General features: G+C 35.0%; 1 protein-coding gene across 5 annotated transcripts in view; it reads left to right on the forward strand.

The window, feature by feature from the left end:
- The window catches only part of IREB2 (iron responsive element binding protein 2), a 57,031-nt gene that overhangs the window by 14,406 nt on the left and 24,012 nt on the right, over positions 1–18,613 (forward strand). For 4 of the 5 annotated variants that reach the window (XR_011498206.1, XR_011498207.1, XM_070497514.1 and 1 more), the window contains exons 3-7: positions 4,776–4,941; positions 7,213–7,350; positions 8,412–8,630; positions 11,219–11,288; positions 12,054–12,237. Coding sequence is in view for 3 of the 5 variants with exons in the window: in XM_070497514.1 (XP_070353615.1) it covers positions 4,776–4,941; positions 7,213–7,350; positions 8,412–8,630; positions 11,219–11,288; positions 12,054–12,237 (777 nt within the window). In the remaining 2 variants the exon portion in view is untranslated. The remainder of the gene's footprint in view (positions 1–4,775; positions 4,942–7,212; positions 7,351–8,411; positions 8,631–11,218; positions 11,289–12,053; positions 12,238–18,613) is intronic. The other variant, XM_014856430.3, reaches the window with a different exon arrangement.

Here is an 18,613-nt window from a genome sequence, read left to right on the forward strand (position 1 = left end):
ATTCAGTTAACACTTGTAATTCGTTTTTTTCTTATAGAACTCTTTTTTGATAAGTGCTTTTTAATTTAATAGTTAGTTGATTTTCAAATGATAGAGTAAAAAACCAGTGAGACCACTAAGATTATAAGCAAAACAGTAGCCTCTTGCCCCATCCTCAATTTCTATCCTGCAGAGAATACTATTTTTAATTCTCTTGGTTATTTCCTTTGGTAATTTCCTCCATATTATTAAATAGCCTTGCTTATACAGCTGTTTCTTCTTTTTCAATTTTAGACTTTACTAACTTTGTACTGTGGAAAATGAGAATTTGGCACTTTTCTTCTCTCCTACATATATTCCATGTACCTCTTCCTAGTATAGTTATAATTTTTGGTTAAAGCAATATCCAGTGTTTTTGTTGTTATGACTTTAAATCTCAACCAATCCATGTAGTAAATGATGATTGCGTCTCATTTCTCTTACAACTTTTTGTATTTTTTCCTGGAATTAATGATTTTCTTTTTTTGTTTGCTTAGTTTTCTATCTCCTTATCAATAATTCATCTCCAGACTCTCCAAAAGAACTAAACTCCTCACAATATAATCAGGCAATCTATCAATTAATACTTTTCCCTTCTCTTGGCAGTGTCCCATCTGGATTTCATTTTCTGCTCCATTTGATACTGATTGCACTATGGCTTGCAGGGCCATTGTCCTAGAAGAGTCTCTTTGTTATCTCCTGTGTTAGAGACTTTATTTCCTGGATTCCATGATTTTCTATTCTCCATTTGCTTCTTGTTTTATAAAGCATATCCTCCAGTAGCTTCCTGAGAAAGGGTGCCTGGGAAGTAAGTTTTTGAGACCTTGCATGATTAATTGATAGTTTGCCTGTGTACAAATTTCTAGGTTGGAAATTACTTTCACTTGGAATTTTGAAGGCCTTATTTCATGGCCTTCTAGCTTCTCACACTTCTCTTCAGAAATCTCAGGCTATCCTGATTCCTAGTCTTTGTTTCTGATTGCCTTTTTCCTGTGTAGATATTTAGTTTCAGCTTTCTCTATTCTGCTCAGTCCATTACCAGTCATCTGTGCAGTGTTTTCCAAAATTTTGTTGGTTTTGCTTCTCCCTTTCTCTGTTCCTTTGGGTTTCTAACTTTTATTTCTTTACTATTAGCTTAGTGGGTTTCAGGAGCGAGTAGAGATATTGGTGGTGTTTATTTTACTAGAAATAGATGCAGTGCTTTTTGTGAAGATACTTTTAACAAAAAATATTCCTGAGAGTGTTTTTCCAGAATAATTAACCAAATACAAACTTTAATTTTGTGTATTTGCTTCTGTGATAATATTTTCTTTCTCATTATTTCCAAGTGTTCTATTAAAAAAATTTTCCTGCTGTAATTTCTCTTGATTTTTGGGACTTGATTATGTTTCTGATTGAGCTAAGAGTGGAAAATAATATGTAAGTTACCTACTATTTGTCATGATATGTTTGAGAGTTTTACATGTACTAGATGGAAGATGAGGTAAGATACTCTTCACGTCTCTGTTAGGTAGCTGGCATTCCTATTTTAAGAGAGAAAAGGCATCATCTTCAGTCACTTTGCAAAGAACGTACCTGTAGTGAACAGCACATACAGACTTTGAATCTAGTATTTCTGGTTATGTAGTTCTTTATCCTCTTTACTTACAACTTTGTTAATCTTTAATTTGTGTGTTAAAATTTTCAAGCGTAAAAGTAGGGAGAGAATAGTATAATAACCTACCATATATTTGTCAGCCAATTATTTTGCCAGTCTTCTTTCTTTTTTTTTTTGGGCTGAGGAAGATGGGCCATGAGCTAACATCTGTTGCCAATCTTCCTCTTTTTGCTTGAGGAAGATTGTCACTGAGCTAACATCTGTGCCAGTCTTCCTCTGTTTTGTATGTGGAATGCTGCCACAGCATTGCTTGATGAGCACTGTGTATATCTGCGCCTGGGATCCAAACCTGCGAACCCTGGACTGTGGAAGCAGAGCACACAAACTTAACCACTATGCCACCAGGCTGGCCCCACCAGGCTTTTGTTTCAAATATTCCACTTTTTTTTTAACCTGTAAATATGCTGCAGTATGCGTCTTTGATGTGGGAAAGGACTTGAAAGAAAAGAACCATAATCTCAATGCCTTTATTATGTCTAATAAAATTAATAGTAATTCCTTAATATGACCCAAAACCCAGTCCATATTCAGTTTTGTCTGGTTGTCTCAAAAATATATTTCTACAGTTGGTTTGTTCACATAATATCCAAACAGGATCCGCACATAGCATTCGGATGTTATATATCTTAAGTCTCTTTCAAGAATGTGTGATATCTCTCCTCTCTCTTTTCTTCATGGCACTTTTGTATTGAAGAAACTGGGTTCTTTATTCTGCATAATGTACCACATTGTCCATTTGGCTGATTGCTTGTTCATGATTTCATTTTACTGTTGCACTAGCCCCCATATTTCCTGTTAACTGGAAGTTGCGGCTAGACATTTGATTAGATTCAGGTTTATTTATGTATGTATGTATTTTTTCAAGGACACTTTGTAGTTGGTTGCTTGTATTTCCTGTTTCATCAGTAGGCAAATAATGTCCCACTTTTGGTGATGCTAAGTGGGTATAGTTGTTATCTGCTTGATCCATCCGTTATAAGTTCCCTATTCACATCACCTAATGATTTTACTATCCACTTATGATCATTGTCTAGATCCATTATTTCAGTAGGTGTACTTTGGTGATTTTTCTAATTATATCATTCCTTCTATGTTTATTAGCTGTAATTCTTCTTTAATGAGGAACTTTCACTTCTTAACTAATTGGTTACTTGAAATCAGGAAATCCTTAATGATTGATTTTTTTTTTCCCTCTTTATTTGTCAGTTTTCAGGGTAATGAGTTGCTCTAGCACCTCCCATTGGCGATCGGTGAAGGGTTTTTTTTTAAAGAGTCATTATGAGCTAAGGGCTATTTCTGTATTTGATATGTTTCAGTGAATTACAGTCATCATTCATTTTGATGCTCAGATTGATCCATTAGTGTGCCCATTAGTCTTTGATAATTTTTTTGGTTTCTGACGCAAAGTGTGCCAGGCTCATTTTGTACATATCCTTTCCTAAACATGGAACCAGCCATTTCTCCAAGGAACTCTGTTTTTTTTAAAATGAGAAATAGTATTTGGAAACAACAAACTGAGTTGTTAGGGGTTCATTGCTATTGGATTATCATTGTTTTAGGCATTCTCACTGAACAGAGCTAGGAAATACATATTTTTAAGATAGATAAAAATAAATCATGAGTTTGTACCCATGATTCCAACTGAAATGTGGTTTTTTTTTTTAATTTAGCTACTCTGATTTATACTTGTACATTATTACTATGGAAAATCTTGGTTTCCAATCATAGTAACAACAGTTACTTTTTCCATTCTTCTTCTTATATATATGATACTTTCAAAGTTAGAATATCAGTATTAATGCCTAAATGTGATATGTTTTCTTTGTGGATCTTTTGTCCTTAGTATATATCCAACTAAGGCGTACCGCCAAAATACAGTGTGGAATATATACTAAGATTTTCAGTTTATCCTTCAATATTCTTTCTGGGAGAAAATGTATATATTAATTATTAATATATAATATTTTAATTATATATTTAATATTTATTAATATTTAAATTATATTTAATATATAGTATGTATTATACATTTTTTTACTCCGTTTTTTACTGCAGAGGTAGTATACTATGAACATTATGTTGCACTGCATTTTTCTCTTAATGATATATTCTGGAGATCAGCTTTTAGAGATCTTCATTCCTTTAAGCAGCTGCATAGTATGGATTGTGTAGATTACCTTTTTTTTTTTTTAAAGATTGGCCCTGGGCTAACATCTGTGCTAATCTTCTTTTTTTTTTCCCTGCTTCTTCTCCCCAAAGCCCCCCAGTACATAGTTGTGTATTCTAGTTGTAGGTCTTTATGTTTGTGCTATGTGGGACGCCACCTCAGCATGGCCTGATGAGTGGTGCCGTGTCTGTGCCCTGAATCTGAACCGCGGAAACCCTGGGCTGCGGAAGCCAAGCGTGCAAACTCAAGCCCTTGGCCGTGGGGCTGGCCTCCTGGATTACCATGATTTATTCAACCAGTCCCATACTGATTCAGTCTTCCCTTTAAGTCCTAAGGAAACACTTGTATGTAGCAAAATCTGGTGTGGCAATTTAATATGATTGAAAATTTTTAAATGTTAAAATCTATTTCTCTATAGTTTTCTTAAACTAATAATAATCGAGTGAATGACAGTTTTCATGAAATGAATTTTACTCACCTAAACACCCTGATTTACTTTCAAACCTCAACCATTTTTGATGGAAATCTTTTAAATTTATTTTAAACTTTTACACAGTTCAACTATTTTTTGTGATAAAAGAAATAGATGTCTTCATTATTGTATTTAATTCTGATTTTCTGTGCTTTGCAAGTTTTCTCTGTCTTCTCTGAATATTAAGTATTTTGTCAGTCTCATATGCCCAAATCAGTACAGCTCTTGGTGAAGATTTTCTCTCTCCTTTTTCAGGACCTTGGCTTAAATATAGAAAAGTCAAATTTGTACAAGGCCTAGTTTTAACATGAATGATATTTTACTCTGTGTTTACTAGACTGAAAATTTTTTTTAATTGAGAAAACAATGCTTCTGTGTCTTATCTGACTTACACTATTGTAATTTTTACAATATAGAGTGGATTATTCTATTATTAATAGTAATATTTTCTCTTGTATCAGATGTTCTGCCTTACTCAATACGGGTCCTGTTGGAAGCTGCTGTGAGAAATTGTGATGGCTTTTTAATGACAAAGGAAAAGGTTATGAACATTTTAGACTGGAAAACCAAACAAAGCAATGTCGAAGTGCCCTTTTTCCCTGCCCGTGTTCTTCTTCAAGATTTTACGTGAGTGATGGGTTTATTTTTTTATGAGTGAATTTTCAGCGTTCCCTTTTTAAAATTCAGACTCCCCGATGGTTGGCTCTGTTGTTTTTTAATTTTGAAGATTAGTTTATAAATTTTAGAAAATAGCCCTTTCAGAACCAAAGCAATTTGTTAAAAATTAGACCCTTGTTTGTTGTACCATTTATTCAAAAACTTGTTTGTTGTATTATTTATTCAAAAAATGTTTGTTGTTGTACTTTTTCTTTTTCTTTTTTTTTTTTGAGGAAGGTTAGCCCTGAGCTAACATCTGCTGCTAGTCCTCCTCTTTTCGCTGAGGAAGACTGGCCATGAGCTAACATCTGTGCCCATCTTCCCGTGCTTTATACGTGGGACGCCTACCACAGCATGGCTTGTCAAGTGGTGCCATGTCCGCACTGGGGATCTGAACCAGTGAACCCTGGGCCGCCGAAGCAGAACGTGTGCACTTAACTGCTGTGCCACTGGGCCAGCCCCAAAAACTACTTTTTCTTAACTGCCTATTTGTCATCTCCACCTAGCTCTAATAGGTTTTTCAAACTGAACTTATCCAAAACTTGATTGCCCAGCCCGCCTCACCTATTCCTTTTCAAGTCTTTTTCCATCATAGTAGATGGCAGTATAGTCTCCCGTTTGTTTAGGGCAAAAATCTAGATGTTAACCTTGATTCCTCTCTTTCCTTTACACATAATCCGGTCTATCAGCAAGGTCTGTGAGCTTTACCTTTGAATATATCTTGAGTCCAAATACTTTTTATCATCCCCTACTACTATCATCCTGGTTCTAGACCCATTCTCTCTTACCTGGGCTACAACTATAATAGTCTCTTAATTGGTATCCCTGCTTCCACACTTGCAGTCTGTAGTCTTTTCACATAGATGAAGTAACTTGGTTAAAAAAATGTTAATCAAAGTTATATCATTTCCCCATATACCAGTTGGCTTTCATGACACTTAGAATGAAATCCAAATGCTTTACCATAGCCTGAAAGACTTTGCCTTATCTGGGCATCCAGGGATTATTTATTGGAAGAGTTAATCTTTAGCTCAGTTTTGAAAGAGGCATAAGTGTTAGCTAGACAAATAAGAACATCTTCACCCACCTATCCAAATCTTTTTTGTATGTCACTGCTTTATGTACCCTATGTATGCTGCTCTTATAGTACTTATGGTAATATGCTGTGATTGCTGCTTTATCTCCTGCAAATTCCTTGAGAGCAGGAACTGTCTCTTTGGCCTTGTGCCGTTGGTGTCTCGCACATTGAAGGCATTTGGTAAATGCTTGTTATACAGTTGGCTGGAGATATCTATCTGTCCATCTATCTATCTATTTATATAGATATATATGTAATATATATCTATATAAATAGATACATATATCTAAATATATATGTCTAAAATATATTTATATATCTATTTATATATATTTAGTTGGCTGGAGATATCGATCCATCTATCTATTTATATAGATATATAAATATATCTATATAATAATATAAATTTATAAATAATAGGGGCTGGCTCCGTGGCCGAGTGGTTGAGTTCGGACATGCCGCTGCGGCAGCCCAGGGTTTGGATCCTGGGCGCAGACATGGCACCGCTCGTCAGGCCACATTGAGGTGGGCTCCCACATCCCACAACTAGAAGGATGTGCAACTAAGATATACAACTGTGTACAGGGCGGGTTTGGGGAGATCAAGCAGAAAAAAAAAAAAAGATTGGCAACAGTTGTTAACTCAGGTGCCAATCTTTAAAAAAAAAATTTATAAATAATAAAATTTATATTTATATGTAAAATATAAATATATATAAATAAATATAAATATATCTATTTTTATATATATTTAGTAGCAGGAAGGCACTGGGAGGGAAGGGGCTAGAGCTAGAGAAAAGGGAGACAGGGTATCATAAATTTGAAGGCAGGAGAAAGAATTCCATAGGCAGTTCCCTTGAAGTTATGTTATACCTCTAAAAATGATCTTTTGTGTTATTTTTGGCACATCTACCCCTGAGCACTCAAGTTCTCAAATGATATTTAATATTAATTTTCATTAAACCAGGATACATCTAACTTTGGATAACCAAGTGCATTGTCAAACATGAATACAAACTAAAATGAGATATTTTTAAAATACAAAAATCGTTGGTGAACACGATGTAGTCTTCAGAAAAAAAATATGAGTAAATGCATATTAGTCATTTGAGAGTATATAAGAGAACAGTTAGAGCTACAATTTGATCATTTTTTATTTTTTAGTGGAATACCGGCAATGGTGGATTTTGCTGCTATGAGGGAGGCAGTGAAAACTCTTGGAGGGGATCCTAAGAAAGTCCATCCTGCCTGTCCTACAGATCTCACGGTTGACCATTCTTTACAAATTGACTTCAATAAATGGTACTTTAATATAGATATTTATGAAGATGACCATGCAAGTTAACTGACAGCCAACTCACTGGAAGTGTATGATACAGAAGAAAGAGAGCAGAGACAGTTTATGTCAGAGTAAAGCATACTAAATATATATACTATATAAAAAGAAAAACTGATAAAAAGTTCATTTGTATGTTTCTGCTGCCATTTCTGATAGAAATGTATAAGCCTAAAACCTGTATTTTGGAGTTAATATCTGAATTCAGTCTTCATTTATTTCCTTTTTGTTTTTTAACATGAGTTAAAAACAGAGGGAATATAAAGAGAATATAAAAACGTGAGCCACAAATGTCTTTAATTAATTGGTGAATGAAAACACTGAATTTCCTAAAGGTGTATTTTCCTTACACTGAAATAAATTTCTTAAAAGGTCCCTTTGACCAATGTCAAACTAGAGACGTCATGATTTTGTTGTCATGCACCAGCTTTATTTTACATTTGCTGGAGTAGTGGTACAGTCACGTAACACATAACAATGTTTTTGGTCAATGACAGACCGCATATATCATGGTGGTCCCATTAGGTTAAATATAACCTAGTTGTGTGGTAAGCTATACTATCTAGGTTTGTGCAAGTATACTCTATGATGTTTGCACAATGATGAAATCGCCTAATGACACATTTCTCTGAACGTATCCTCCCATTGTTAAGTGACGCGTGACTGTATTAGATCCCATGAGAGCTTTTGCCCTCCAGATTAAAACTATGGCTCTGAGCTTCTTTTAGATTGTTAGATGAAAAAAAATCTATTTTGGTACTTGATAAAAGTTATTTAAATTGTTATAAAGTGTATAAAAATGATTTTATTGGGCACTTAGAATTATGTTTTCATCTCTATAAATTTCAATTACCTGTTTCAGTTTTTTAGGTAATCTGAAATTTGCTTTTGAAATCTGAGTTAAATTATATATTAACCTTCGAATAACAGTTACTTCCAGATATTATTACTAGTGTGCGTTTTTTGAAGAGCTAAATTTCTGTCACTTTTAAATGGTTTTATTTTGTTTCCTTTCTTGGAATGATAGTGCAATACAGAATGCTCCAAATCCTGGAGGTGGTGACTTGCAGAAAGCAGGAAAGCTCTCTCCACTTAAAGCGCAGCCTAGAAAGCTTCCCTGCAGAGGCCAGACTGCCTGCCGAGGATCGTGTGATTCTGGAGAACTAAGCCGAAACTCAGGAAAATTTTCTTCGCAGATTGAGAATACACCCATTCTGTGTCCTTTTCATTTGCAACCAGTGCCTGAGTATGAGATTTTTTTTAAAAATATTTATTAATGCCAGATTATTTTTCAGTTAAGGACATCATATTTATTCTCCTTACCCTCCTGATTCCTATTATATTGCCTTCCTACTTACTATGCTAGATTACATTTGTATGTGTATTTCCTATTGTTAAGTAAAGTAAAAGTAAAACAAAGTTAAGTAAAATGCTAGTCTCTAAATATCATTATTTATTTCTGTTCCTTAGGAAGAAAACCTTAAGATATTTCTGTAAATGTATTTAATTTTTTTAACTAATGTGGCAGGAAAATGGGATCTCATCTTGAACTGTGAATTTTTTATTTTAGGGAATTTGTGCCATTCACATGTTCATTATTGATTCATATTTATTTTGTGAATTCCCTATTTATATTTTTAGCTTTTTTCCCCCTATGAGGAGATTTCTTACTTTTTCTTATTGCATTAAGAACTGTATATTACATATGTCACAAACTTAATGAGCCCTCTTAGATAAGTGATTGCCTGTATGGTAGTAGTAAACCTGCCTAGAAAAGATCCTATTTTTGGGAGTTGGTTCAATCTCCTAATAGATAATTTTTCAAAATAAGAAAATTCTATGACTTGAATTTTTATATGGTATAAAGTTTCCTAAGTCTTATTATTTTTAAGAGAGCTATATTGTTTATCCCATTGTTAATAAGCTGTAAAAAAAATTCTTTTTAATTTAGTAAAAAATGGCTTAAACTTTTTAAAGTTTAAAAAAATTTAACACATTTAAGATTATTAGAATATCTAAAAATAATATCCACAGGTCATCCCAAGTGCCAGATAAAACATTAATTCATTTGTCCCCAAACTGAATCTTTCAAGTTCTGTCTAGTTCTAAAGTTTTTGGCTCAATATTTCTATAAAGCCTCAGGTTGTAGTGGCTTCATGTGTTTCAATTTAGTATAGTCCGTTGGTTCTTTGCCATCAAACTATGACAGTTTTAGGGCTGGCCCAGTGTCCTACTGGTGAAGTTTGCGCACTCTGCTTCAGTGGCTTGGGGTTCATGGTTTTGGATCCCAGGTGTGGACCTTCACTAGTCATCAAGCCATTCTGTGGTGGCATCCCACATACAAAATAGAGGAAGATTGTCACAGATGTTAGCTCAGGGCCAGTCCTCGCCAAAATAATATATATATATGACAATTTCACGTGATCACTCTTATCCCTGCTACCTAGTTGTCCTGATTGTTAGGGGCATCCTGACTTTTGAGATTAACATCTCTACTTATACAGAAATTAATTTCCTGAAAAGGAGGATTTATTGATTAAAAAATTATTGATTTTCTTGGTTGTCTTTTTACAACTGGCAGAGTATGAAGTGCTAAGATGATACATTTTTATTTCTAAAAATTCAATCTGGTGTAACATTTCCATTCAATTTTGACTCTAAATTACAAAATATTAATATGGGTTATATTGTCCCTGGCTGTATGAAAATAATAACTCTCTTTTGTGTGATTCACTGCATCAATGGAGTATTAATTATAGACTCAAACAAGAAACTGAGGAGTAGAAAGTTGAGAGCATACGTTTGGCACTTAAAATCACTGCCTAATTTGAGGTTGGGTTATGAGCTAATAAATGGCACTTTGTAGCCATATGTGCTATGGAAAGGTGAAATAATTGGAGCGGCTCTAGAAAGTTGTGTTCCCTGCGGTCCTGAGAAACATCTCATTAAGATATGCTATGGTTTCAAATGATCGCTCAGCATTGAATTGTTAGAGTAATCTTTGTTTAAAAAATATATATATAGTTAAACAACAGTAATTATTGTGGACCCTGGAGAACATGTATAATTTGTTATATTGTTGTTCTAGTCAGCACTTAATCACCAGCTGACAGGTGACATAAACAACTTAAAGCTATTAGAAAGAATTTTTTTTAAATATCCATTAGATAAAAATAGCTTCCTGAAAATGGTACTATGTTTACTGCTTAGAGGTGAATTGTTTTTATCTCTTTGTTTAAATAATGCATGTCAAATATGTTTATAATCCCTATAAAGTAAACTGCTACTTATACATAAAATAGAACCTTCCATTTTGGGTGAGATAAATACAAGATTTTTTCCCGAAGCTCTTTTTAAACTATAAAATGATGTTGAACTGTTTTTGTCATTGCTACATATTGATAATCAACTTCCATCTCCTAGTTTAACTGGCACAAGAGCCAAGTGGGTGGAAATGTACATACTTATTGTTGAACGAGCTGCTACCTTCCTTTTTCTTTGCAGTGGAAAATCCAACAAAGCTTACCATGTTATTTTTCATATGATTTTAGCCAAATCTCACAGTCATGGATGTCAAGTACAGTTTGGGACATGGGTGTGGACGTGGCTTTAATATACCCAGTAAAATAATAAGTCCTTGCAATAGCTTTCTAGTGTATAACTTAAAGAGGAACTTCCTTGTTGAAAAGAAAATAACTGATTGTGAGAAGTCTAGTAAATTCCTGTTCCAAGAATTTTAAAAATATGTTTGTATGTATGTGTGTACGAGTGAAGACTTAGAAACAAGGCACGTCTGTAATACATACATTTAATGCCAACTCTTCTTCCTTTTAGGCCTGAAACAGTGTTAAAAAATCAAGAAGTAGAATTTGGCAGAAATCGAGAGAGGCTTCAATTTTTCAAGGTATAAATGATTTGCGGGAAATTTTTATGTTGAAATTTATAAAGTATTGATAGGTACAGTTTTTATATCTTTAGACTAATAGTTTTAAAATACTTTATAGCAGTAGAATCTTTTTTTGTTCCTTCAGATAAAATGTTATCAGAGAGGCTGGCCTGGTTGCATAGTGGTTAAGTTCACACGCTCCGCTTTTGTGGCCCAGGGTTTGCAAGTTCAGATCCCAGGCATGGGCCTACACACTGCTCATGAAGCCATGCTGTAGTGGTGTCCCACATCCCAAGTAAAGGAAGATTGGCAGGGATGTTAGCTCAGGACAACCTTCCTCAAGCAAAAGGGAGGAGACTGGTAGCTGATGTTAGCTCAAGGCCAGTCTTCCTCACAAAAAAAACCAACGAGTGATTAACTCTTTTTTTAAAAAAAAATCTTACTGGAAACCCCAGTGTATAAAAAAAGATAAAAACAGTGGCTTTAGTTCAAGTGAGCTTGGACGGCCTTATACTTGAGAACTGCTGGAACATAGTTGATAACTACTGTTTATCTGGACTATTGGAACATTTTCCTTTGACTTAATTTTGTTTTAATAATCTGAAAAATGGGTATGTTTAGGTTTAGTATCTGCATATTTGTTTTTAAGTATATGCTATAAACTGACCATATTGAACATTGGTAAAATATTTTTAGTGTCAATATTTACTTATATCTTTATTGTGAGCACAAATTCATGTAATGTACTAACACTTGGATTTCTTAAATTTAAACAAAATATAGTGGAGTTCAAGAGTTTTTAAGAATGTGGCTGTAATCCCTCCTGGAACTGGAATGGCTCATCAAGTAAACTTAGAATATTTGTCGAGAGTGGTTTTTGAAGAAAAGAACCTCCTCTTCCCAGACAGTGTCGTTGGCACAGATTCTCATATAACCATGGTGAATGGTTTGGGGATTCTGGGGTGGGGTAAGTAAATGACTAAATATATTTAGTTCTTTTGGGGAGAAGATGTCAGGAACACTATAAAAGAACATAAATAACAGGTTTTTTAGCCTCTGAGGGTGTTTTTTCATCGATACTAGTAGCAATAAAAGTAAATCTTAACTCAAGTATTTGTGGACAGTGTCATATAAGACAGAATTTATGAGAAGAAATTTGCACCATACCTGGCACAGTACTACCATTTGTGGAGTGATTAGAGTGATGATGATGATGTTTCTGAAGGTGTTGTGGTTACTCCCTTGTTTAAACTCCTTCAGTATCTTCTCCTGACTTCTCCAAATTTCTTTGCATTTTTAAAAATTTTATTTTATCGACGTCATAACAGTTTATGACATTGTGAAATTTCGGTTGTACGTTATTATTTATCAGTCACCATATGTATGTGCCCCTTTACCCCTTATGCCCACGCCCAAATCCCCTTTCCCTCTGGTTACTACTAATGTGTTCTCTTTGTCCATGTGTTTATCTTCCATATATGAGTGAAATCATACAGTGTTTGTCTTTCTCTGTCTGGCTTATTTCGCTTAACATAACACCCTCAGGGTCCATCCATGTTGTTACAAGTGGGACAATTTTGTGTTTTATGGCTATTATTCCATTGTGTGTATATATATATATATATATATATATATATATATATATATATACATCACATCATCTTTATCCATTCATCAGTTGTTGGGCACTTGGGTTGCTTCCATGTCTTGGCTTTTGTGAATAATGTTGCAGTGAACATAGGGGTGCATAAGTCTCTTTGAATTGTTGATTTCAAGTACTTTGGATAGCTACCCAGTGGTGGGATGGCTGAATTGTATGGTATTTTCTATTTTTAATTTTTTCACAAATCTTCATACTGTTTTCTTTGGTGGCTGCACCAGTTTGCATTCCCACCAGCAGTGTATGAAGGTTCCCTTTTCCCTGGATTCTCTCCAACGTTTGTTATTTTTTGTCTGGTGATTATAGCTGTTCTAACAGATGTAAAGTGATATCTTAGTGTAGTTTTGATTTGTGTTTTCCTGATGATTAGTGATGTTGAACATCTTTTCATGTGCCTCTTGGCCATCTGTATATCTTCTTTGGAAAAATGTCTGTTCATATCCTCTGTCCATTTTTTGATTGGATTATTTGCTTTTTTGTTGTTGAGTTATGTGAGTTCTTTATATATTTTGGAGATTAACCCCTTGTTGGATATATGATTTGCAAATATTTTCTCCCCATTGGTGGGTTGTATTTTTGTTTTGTTCATGGTTTCCTGTCCCTTGCAGAAGCTCTTTAGTCCAATATAGTCCCATTTGTTTATTTTTTCTTTTGTTTCCCTTGCCTGAGTAGACATAGTATTTGAAAAGGTCCTTCTAAGACCGATGTCAAAGAGTGTACTGCCTATATTTTCTTCTAGGAGTTTTATGGTTTCACATCTTACCTTCAAGTCTTTAATCCATTTTGAGTTAATTTTTGTATATGGTGAAAGATAATGGTCTACTTTCATTCTTTCGCATGTGGCTGTCAGTTTTCCCAACACCATTTATTGAAGAGACTTTCCTTTCTCTATTGTGTGTTCTTGGTTCCTTTGTCAAAGATTAGCTGTCCATAGATGTGTGGTTTTATTTCTGGGCTTTCCATTCTGTTTCATTGATCTGTGTGTCTCTTTTTGTACCAGTACCATCTTGTTTTGATTTCTATAACTTTTTAGTATATTTTGAAGTCAGGGATTTTTATGCCTCCAGCTTTGTTCTTTTTCCTCAGGATTGCTTTAGCAATTTGGGGTCTTTTGTTGCCCCATATGAATTTTAGGATTCTTTGTTCTATTTCCATGAAGAATGTCATTGGGATTCTGTTTGGGATTGCATTGAATCTGTAGATTGCTTTAGGTAGTTATGTACATTTTAACTATGTTTATTCTTCCAGTCCATGTGCATGGAGTATCATTCCATTTCTTTATGTCATCATTGATTTCTTTCAATAATGTCTTGTAGTTTTAAGTGTTATATGTCTTTCACCTCTTTGGTTAAATTTATTTCTGGATATTTTATTCTTTTTGTTGCAATTGTAAATGGGATTGTTTTCTTGAGTTCTCTTTCTGTTAGTTTGTTATTAGAGTATAGAAATGCAACTGATTTTTTGAGTTGATTTTGTACCCCACAACTTTGCTGTAGTTATTGATTATTTCTGATAATTTTCCAGTGGATTCTTTAGGGTTTTCTCTATATAAAATCATGTCACCTGCAAACAGCGAGAGTTTCACTTCTTCAATGCCTAATGCATTCCTTTTATTTGTTTTTGTTGCCTAATTGCTCTGTCCAAAACCTCCAGTACTACATTGAATAAGAGTGGCAAGAGTGGGCACCCTGGTCTTATTCTTATTCTCGGAGGGATGGCTCTCAGTATTTTCCTGTCAAGTATGATGTTGACTGTAGGTTTGTCATATATGGCCTTTATTATGTTGCAATACTTTCCTTCTATACCAATTTTATTGAGGTTTTTTTTTTTTTTTATCATAAATGCATGTTGGATCTTGTCAAATGCTTTCTCTCCGTTTATTGAGATGACCATGTGGTTTTTATTCCTCATTTTGTTAACGTGGTATATCATGTTGATTGATTTGCAGGTGTTGAACCATCTCTGCGTCCCTGGTATAAATCCCACTTGATCATGGTGTATGATTGATCCTTTTAATGTATTACTGTATTTCGTTTGCCAATATTTTGAGGATTTTTGCATCTATGCTCATCAGCTATATTGGCCTGTAATTTTCCTTCTTTGTGTTGTTCTGGCCTGGCTTTGGGATCAGGGTAATGTTAAGCCTTGTAAAACGTGTTAGGAAGTGCTCTGTCATCTTCACTTTTTTGGAATAGTTTGAGAAGGATAGGTATTAAATCTTTATGTTCTATAAAGATCTTATGTTTTTGATATCTTAGGTTTTTTATTACTGTTTCAATCTTTTGTGATTGACCTCTTCAGATTCTCTATTCCTTCTTGGTTCAGTTTTGGGAGGTTGTGTGAGTCTAAGAATTTATCCACTTCTTCTAGATTGTCCATTTTGTTGGCATATAGCTTTTCGTACTATTCTCATAATCTTTTGTGTTTCTGTGGTATCTGTTGTTATTTCTCCTTTCATTTCTAATTTTGTTTATTTGAACCTTCTCTCCTTTTTTCTTAGTGAGTCTGGCTAAGGGTTTGTCAGTTTTATTTATCTTCTCAAAGAACCAGCTCTTAGTTTCATTGACTCTTTCTACTGTTTGTTTCAATTCCATTTATTTCTGCTCCAATTTTTATTATTTCCTTCTTTCTGCTAATTTTGGGCTTTGTTTTTCTCTTTCTAGTTCTGTTAGGTCTAGTTTAAGATTGCTTATTTGAGACTTTTCTTGTTTGTTAAGATGGGCCCATATTACTATGAATTTCCCTCTTGGGACCACTTCTGCTGCATCCCATGTGAGTTGGTATGGTGTATTTTCATTTCCATTTGTCACCAGATATTTTTTGATTTCTCCTTTAATTTCTTCAATGATCCCTTGGTTGTTCATTAGCGTGTTGTTTAGTCTCCACATATTTGTGACTTGCCCAGCTTTTTTCTTATAGTTGATTTCTAGTTTTATAGCATTATGGTTGGAAAAGATGCTTGATATGATTTCAGTCTTCTTAAATTTATTGAAACTTGCCTTGTTTCTGAATATATGGTCTGTCTTGAGAATGTTCTATGTGCACTTGAGAAGAATGTGTACTCTGGTGCTTTTAGATGGAATGTTCTACATATATGTAAAGTCCATCTGGTCTAGTTTTTCATTTAATTCCACTATTTCCTTGTTGACTTACTGTCTGGATGAGCTAGCTATTGATGTTCGTGGGGTGTCCAGATCACCTACTATTATTGCGTTGCTGTTAATTTCTCCTCTTAGGTCTGTTAATAGTTGCTTTATGTACTTCGGTGCTTCTGTGCTGGGTGCATGTATTATGTCCTCTTGGTGGAGTGTCCTTTTTATCATTATATACTGCCCCTCTTTGTTTCTCATTGCCTTTTTTATCTTGAAGTCTACTTTGTCTGATCTAAGTATGGCAACACCTGTTTTCTTTTGTTTGCCATTAGCTTGGAGTATCATCTTCTATCCCTTCACTCTGAGCCTATGTTTGTCTTTAGAGCTGAGATGTGTTTCCTGGAGGCAGCATATTGTTGGGTCTTGTTTCTTAATCCATCTAGCCACTGTGTCTTTTGATTGGAGAATTCAATCCTTTTACCTTTAGAGTGATTATTCATATACGAGGGCTTAATACTGCCATTTTATCACTTATTTTCCAATTGTTCTGTATTTCCCTTGTTTTTCATCCCATGTATTTCTGACTCCCACTTCAGTTTGGTGGTTCTCTATGATGATTTTCTCAGTTTTCTCTTTATTTAGCACTTGTATCTCTGTTCTGATGTTTTGTTTAGTGGTTACTGTGAGATTTGTGGAAAAGATCTTGTAGATGAGATAGTCCATTTTCTGATAGCCTCTTACTTCCTTAGTCTAAGCAAGTTCCATCCATTTCCTCTTCCTCATCTAAGTTATTGTTGTCACAACTTACTCTATTTTGTGTTTTGAGTTTGTGATTAAAATGAAGTGATTATAGTTATTTTTGATGTTTTCCTTCTCTTTAATGTTATAATTATGCGTTTGCTAACCTGTTCTGATAGAGAGCTGTAGCTTCCTGATTTTTCCTGTCTCTTTATGTCCTTGCTCAAGATTGGTAAACCCTTTCTTTTTTTTAAGAATTTATTTTTTTCCTTTTTCTGCCCAAAGCCCAGCGGTACATAATTGTGTATTTTTAGTTGTGAGTCCTTCTAGTTGTGGCATGTGGGACACCGCCTTAGCATGGCTTGATGAGCAGTGCTAGGTCTATGCCCAGGATCTGAACCCTGGGCCACCAAAGTGGAACACACGGACTTAACCACTCAGCCATGGGGCCAGCCCCTGTATAACTTTTCTTTATCTTTTCAGGTATGAGGGCCTTCTTGATCATTTCCTGTAAACAAGGAGGGTCTTGTGGTGATGAACTCCTTCAGCTTTTGTTTATCTGGGAGAGTTTTTATTTCTCCGTCATATCCAAAGAGTACTTTTGCTGGATAGAGTATTCTTGCCTGAAAGTTTTCATCTTTGAGAATTTTGAATGTATCATTCCACTGTCTCCTAGCCTGTAAGGTTTCTGCTGAGAAATTGCTAAAAGCCTGATAGGGGTCCCTTTGTGGGTTATTTTCTTCTGCCTTGCTGCCCTTAATATTTTTTCTTTGTCATTGACTTTCACCAGTTTTACTAATACATGCCTTGGAGAAGGTCTTTTTATATTGATGTAATTAGGAGTTTTTTTGCTTCGTTTACTAGTAATTCCGGCTCTTGCCCCAGGTTTTAGAAGGTCTCAGCTATTATTTCTTTGAAGAAGCTCTCTGCTCCTTTCTCCCTTTCTTCTTACTCTGGAATACCTAAAATTCTTAGCTACTTTTTCTAATTGTCTCAGATGTTTCTTGGATAATGTTTTCATTTCTTTTTAGTCTTAGTTTTCTCTCCTCTTCCTCCTGAAGCGTTTCTGTATTTCCATCCTCTAAGTTACTAATTCTGTCCTCTGTAATATCAGCTCTGTTATTTAAGGACTTTAGATTTTTCTTTATCTCACCAATAATATTTGTCATCTCCGACATTTCTGATTGGTTTTTTTAATAGTTTCAATCTCTTATGTGAAGAATTTCCTCTCTTCATTAATTTTATTCCTGGGCTCATTGAACTGCCTTTCTGAGTTTTCTTGTAACTTGTTGAGTTTGTTTATGATAACTATTTTGAAGGCTCTGTCATTTAGATTGTACATTTCTGTGACTTCAGGATTGATTTCTGGGTTCCTGTCATTTTCAATCTGGTCTGGAGTGTTAACGTACCTCTTTATACTATACTTGTACCATTGTGTAGTGGTAGTATCTGGTCACAGATTCCACCTGCCGCTACTGGAGTGGGGCAGGAGCTTTGTATTCTGAACCCACCACAATCCCTGGCAGCTGTGCTTGTCCATTGGAAGCTATGCCAACAGGACCTGTCTGCATTTGCCTGCTGGCCGCTGCTGCTTTACATATAGAAACGCAGGTGCTCTGGCATGGGTCCTCTGCTCTGGCCGACTGGCCAAGCTTGTGTACCACATAGTGGGGTGCTCTCTTTCACATGCACAATCTCAGGCTACCCCTCTCTGCACTCAACTATTTGCCCTCCTAGGCTGCTTGGCTTGGTGAAGACACCCCGCTCAATTGCTTAGTCTCCTCAGGGTGGAACATTCCTACAGGCTGGAAGGCAACTCCAAGAGCGAAGGCATTCCTACAGAAGGCTGCCCT

Source organism: Equus asinus, chromosome 2, assembly GCF_041296235.1.
Source record: "Equus asinus isolate D_3611 breed Donkey chromosome 2, EquAss-T2T_v2, whole genome shotgun sequence".
NCBI lineage: Eukaryota > Metazoa > Chordata > Mammalia > Perissodactyla > Equidae > Equus > Equus asinus.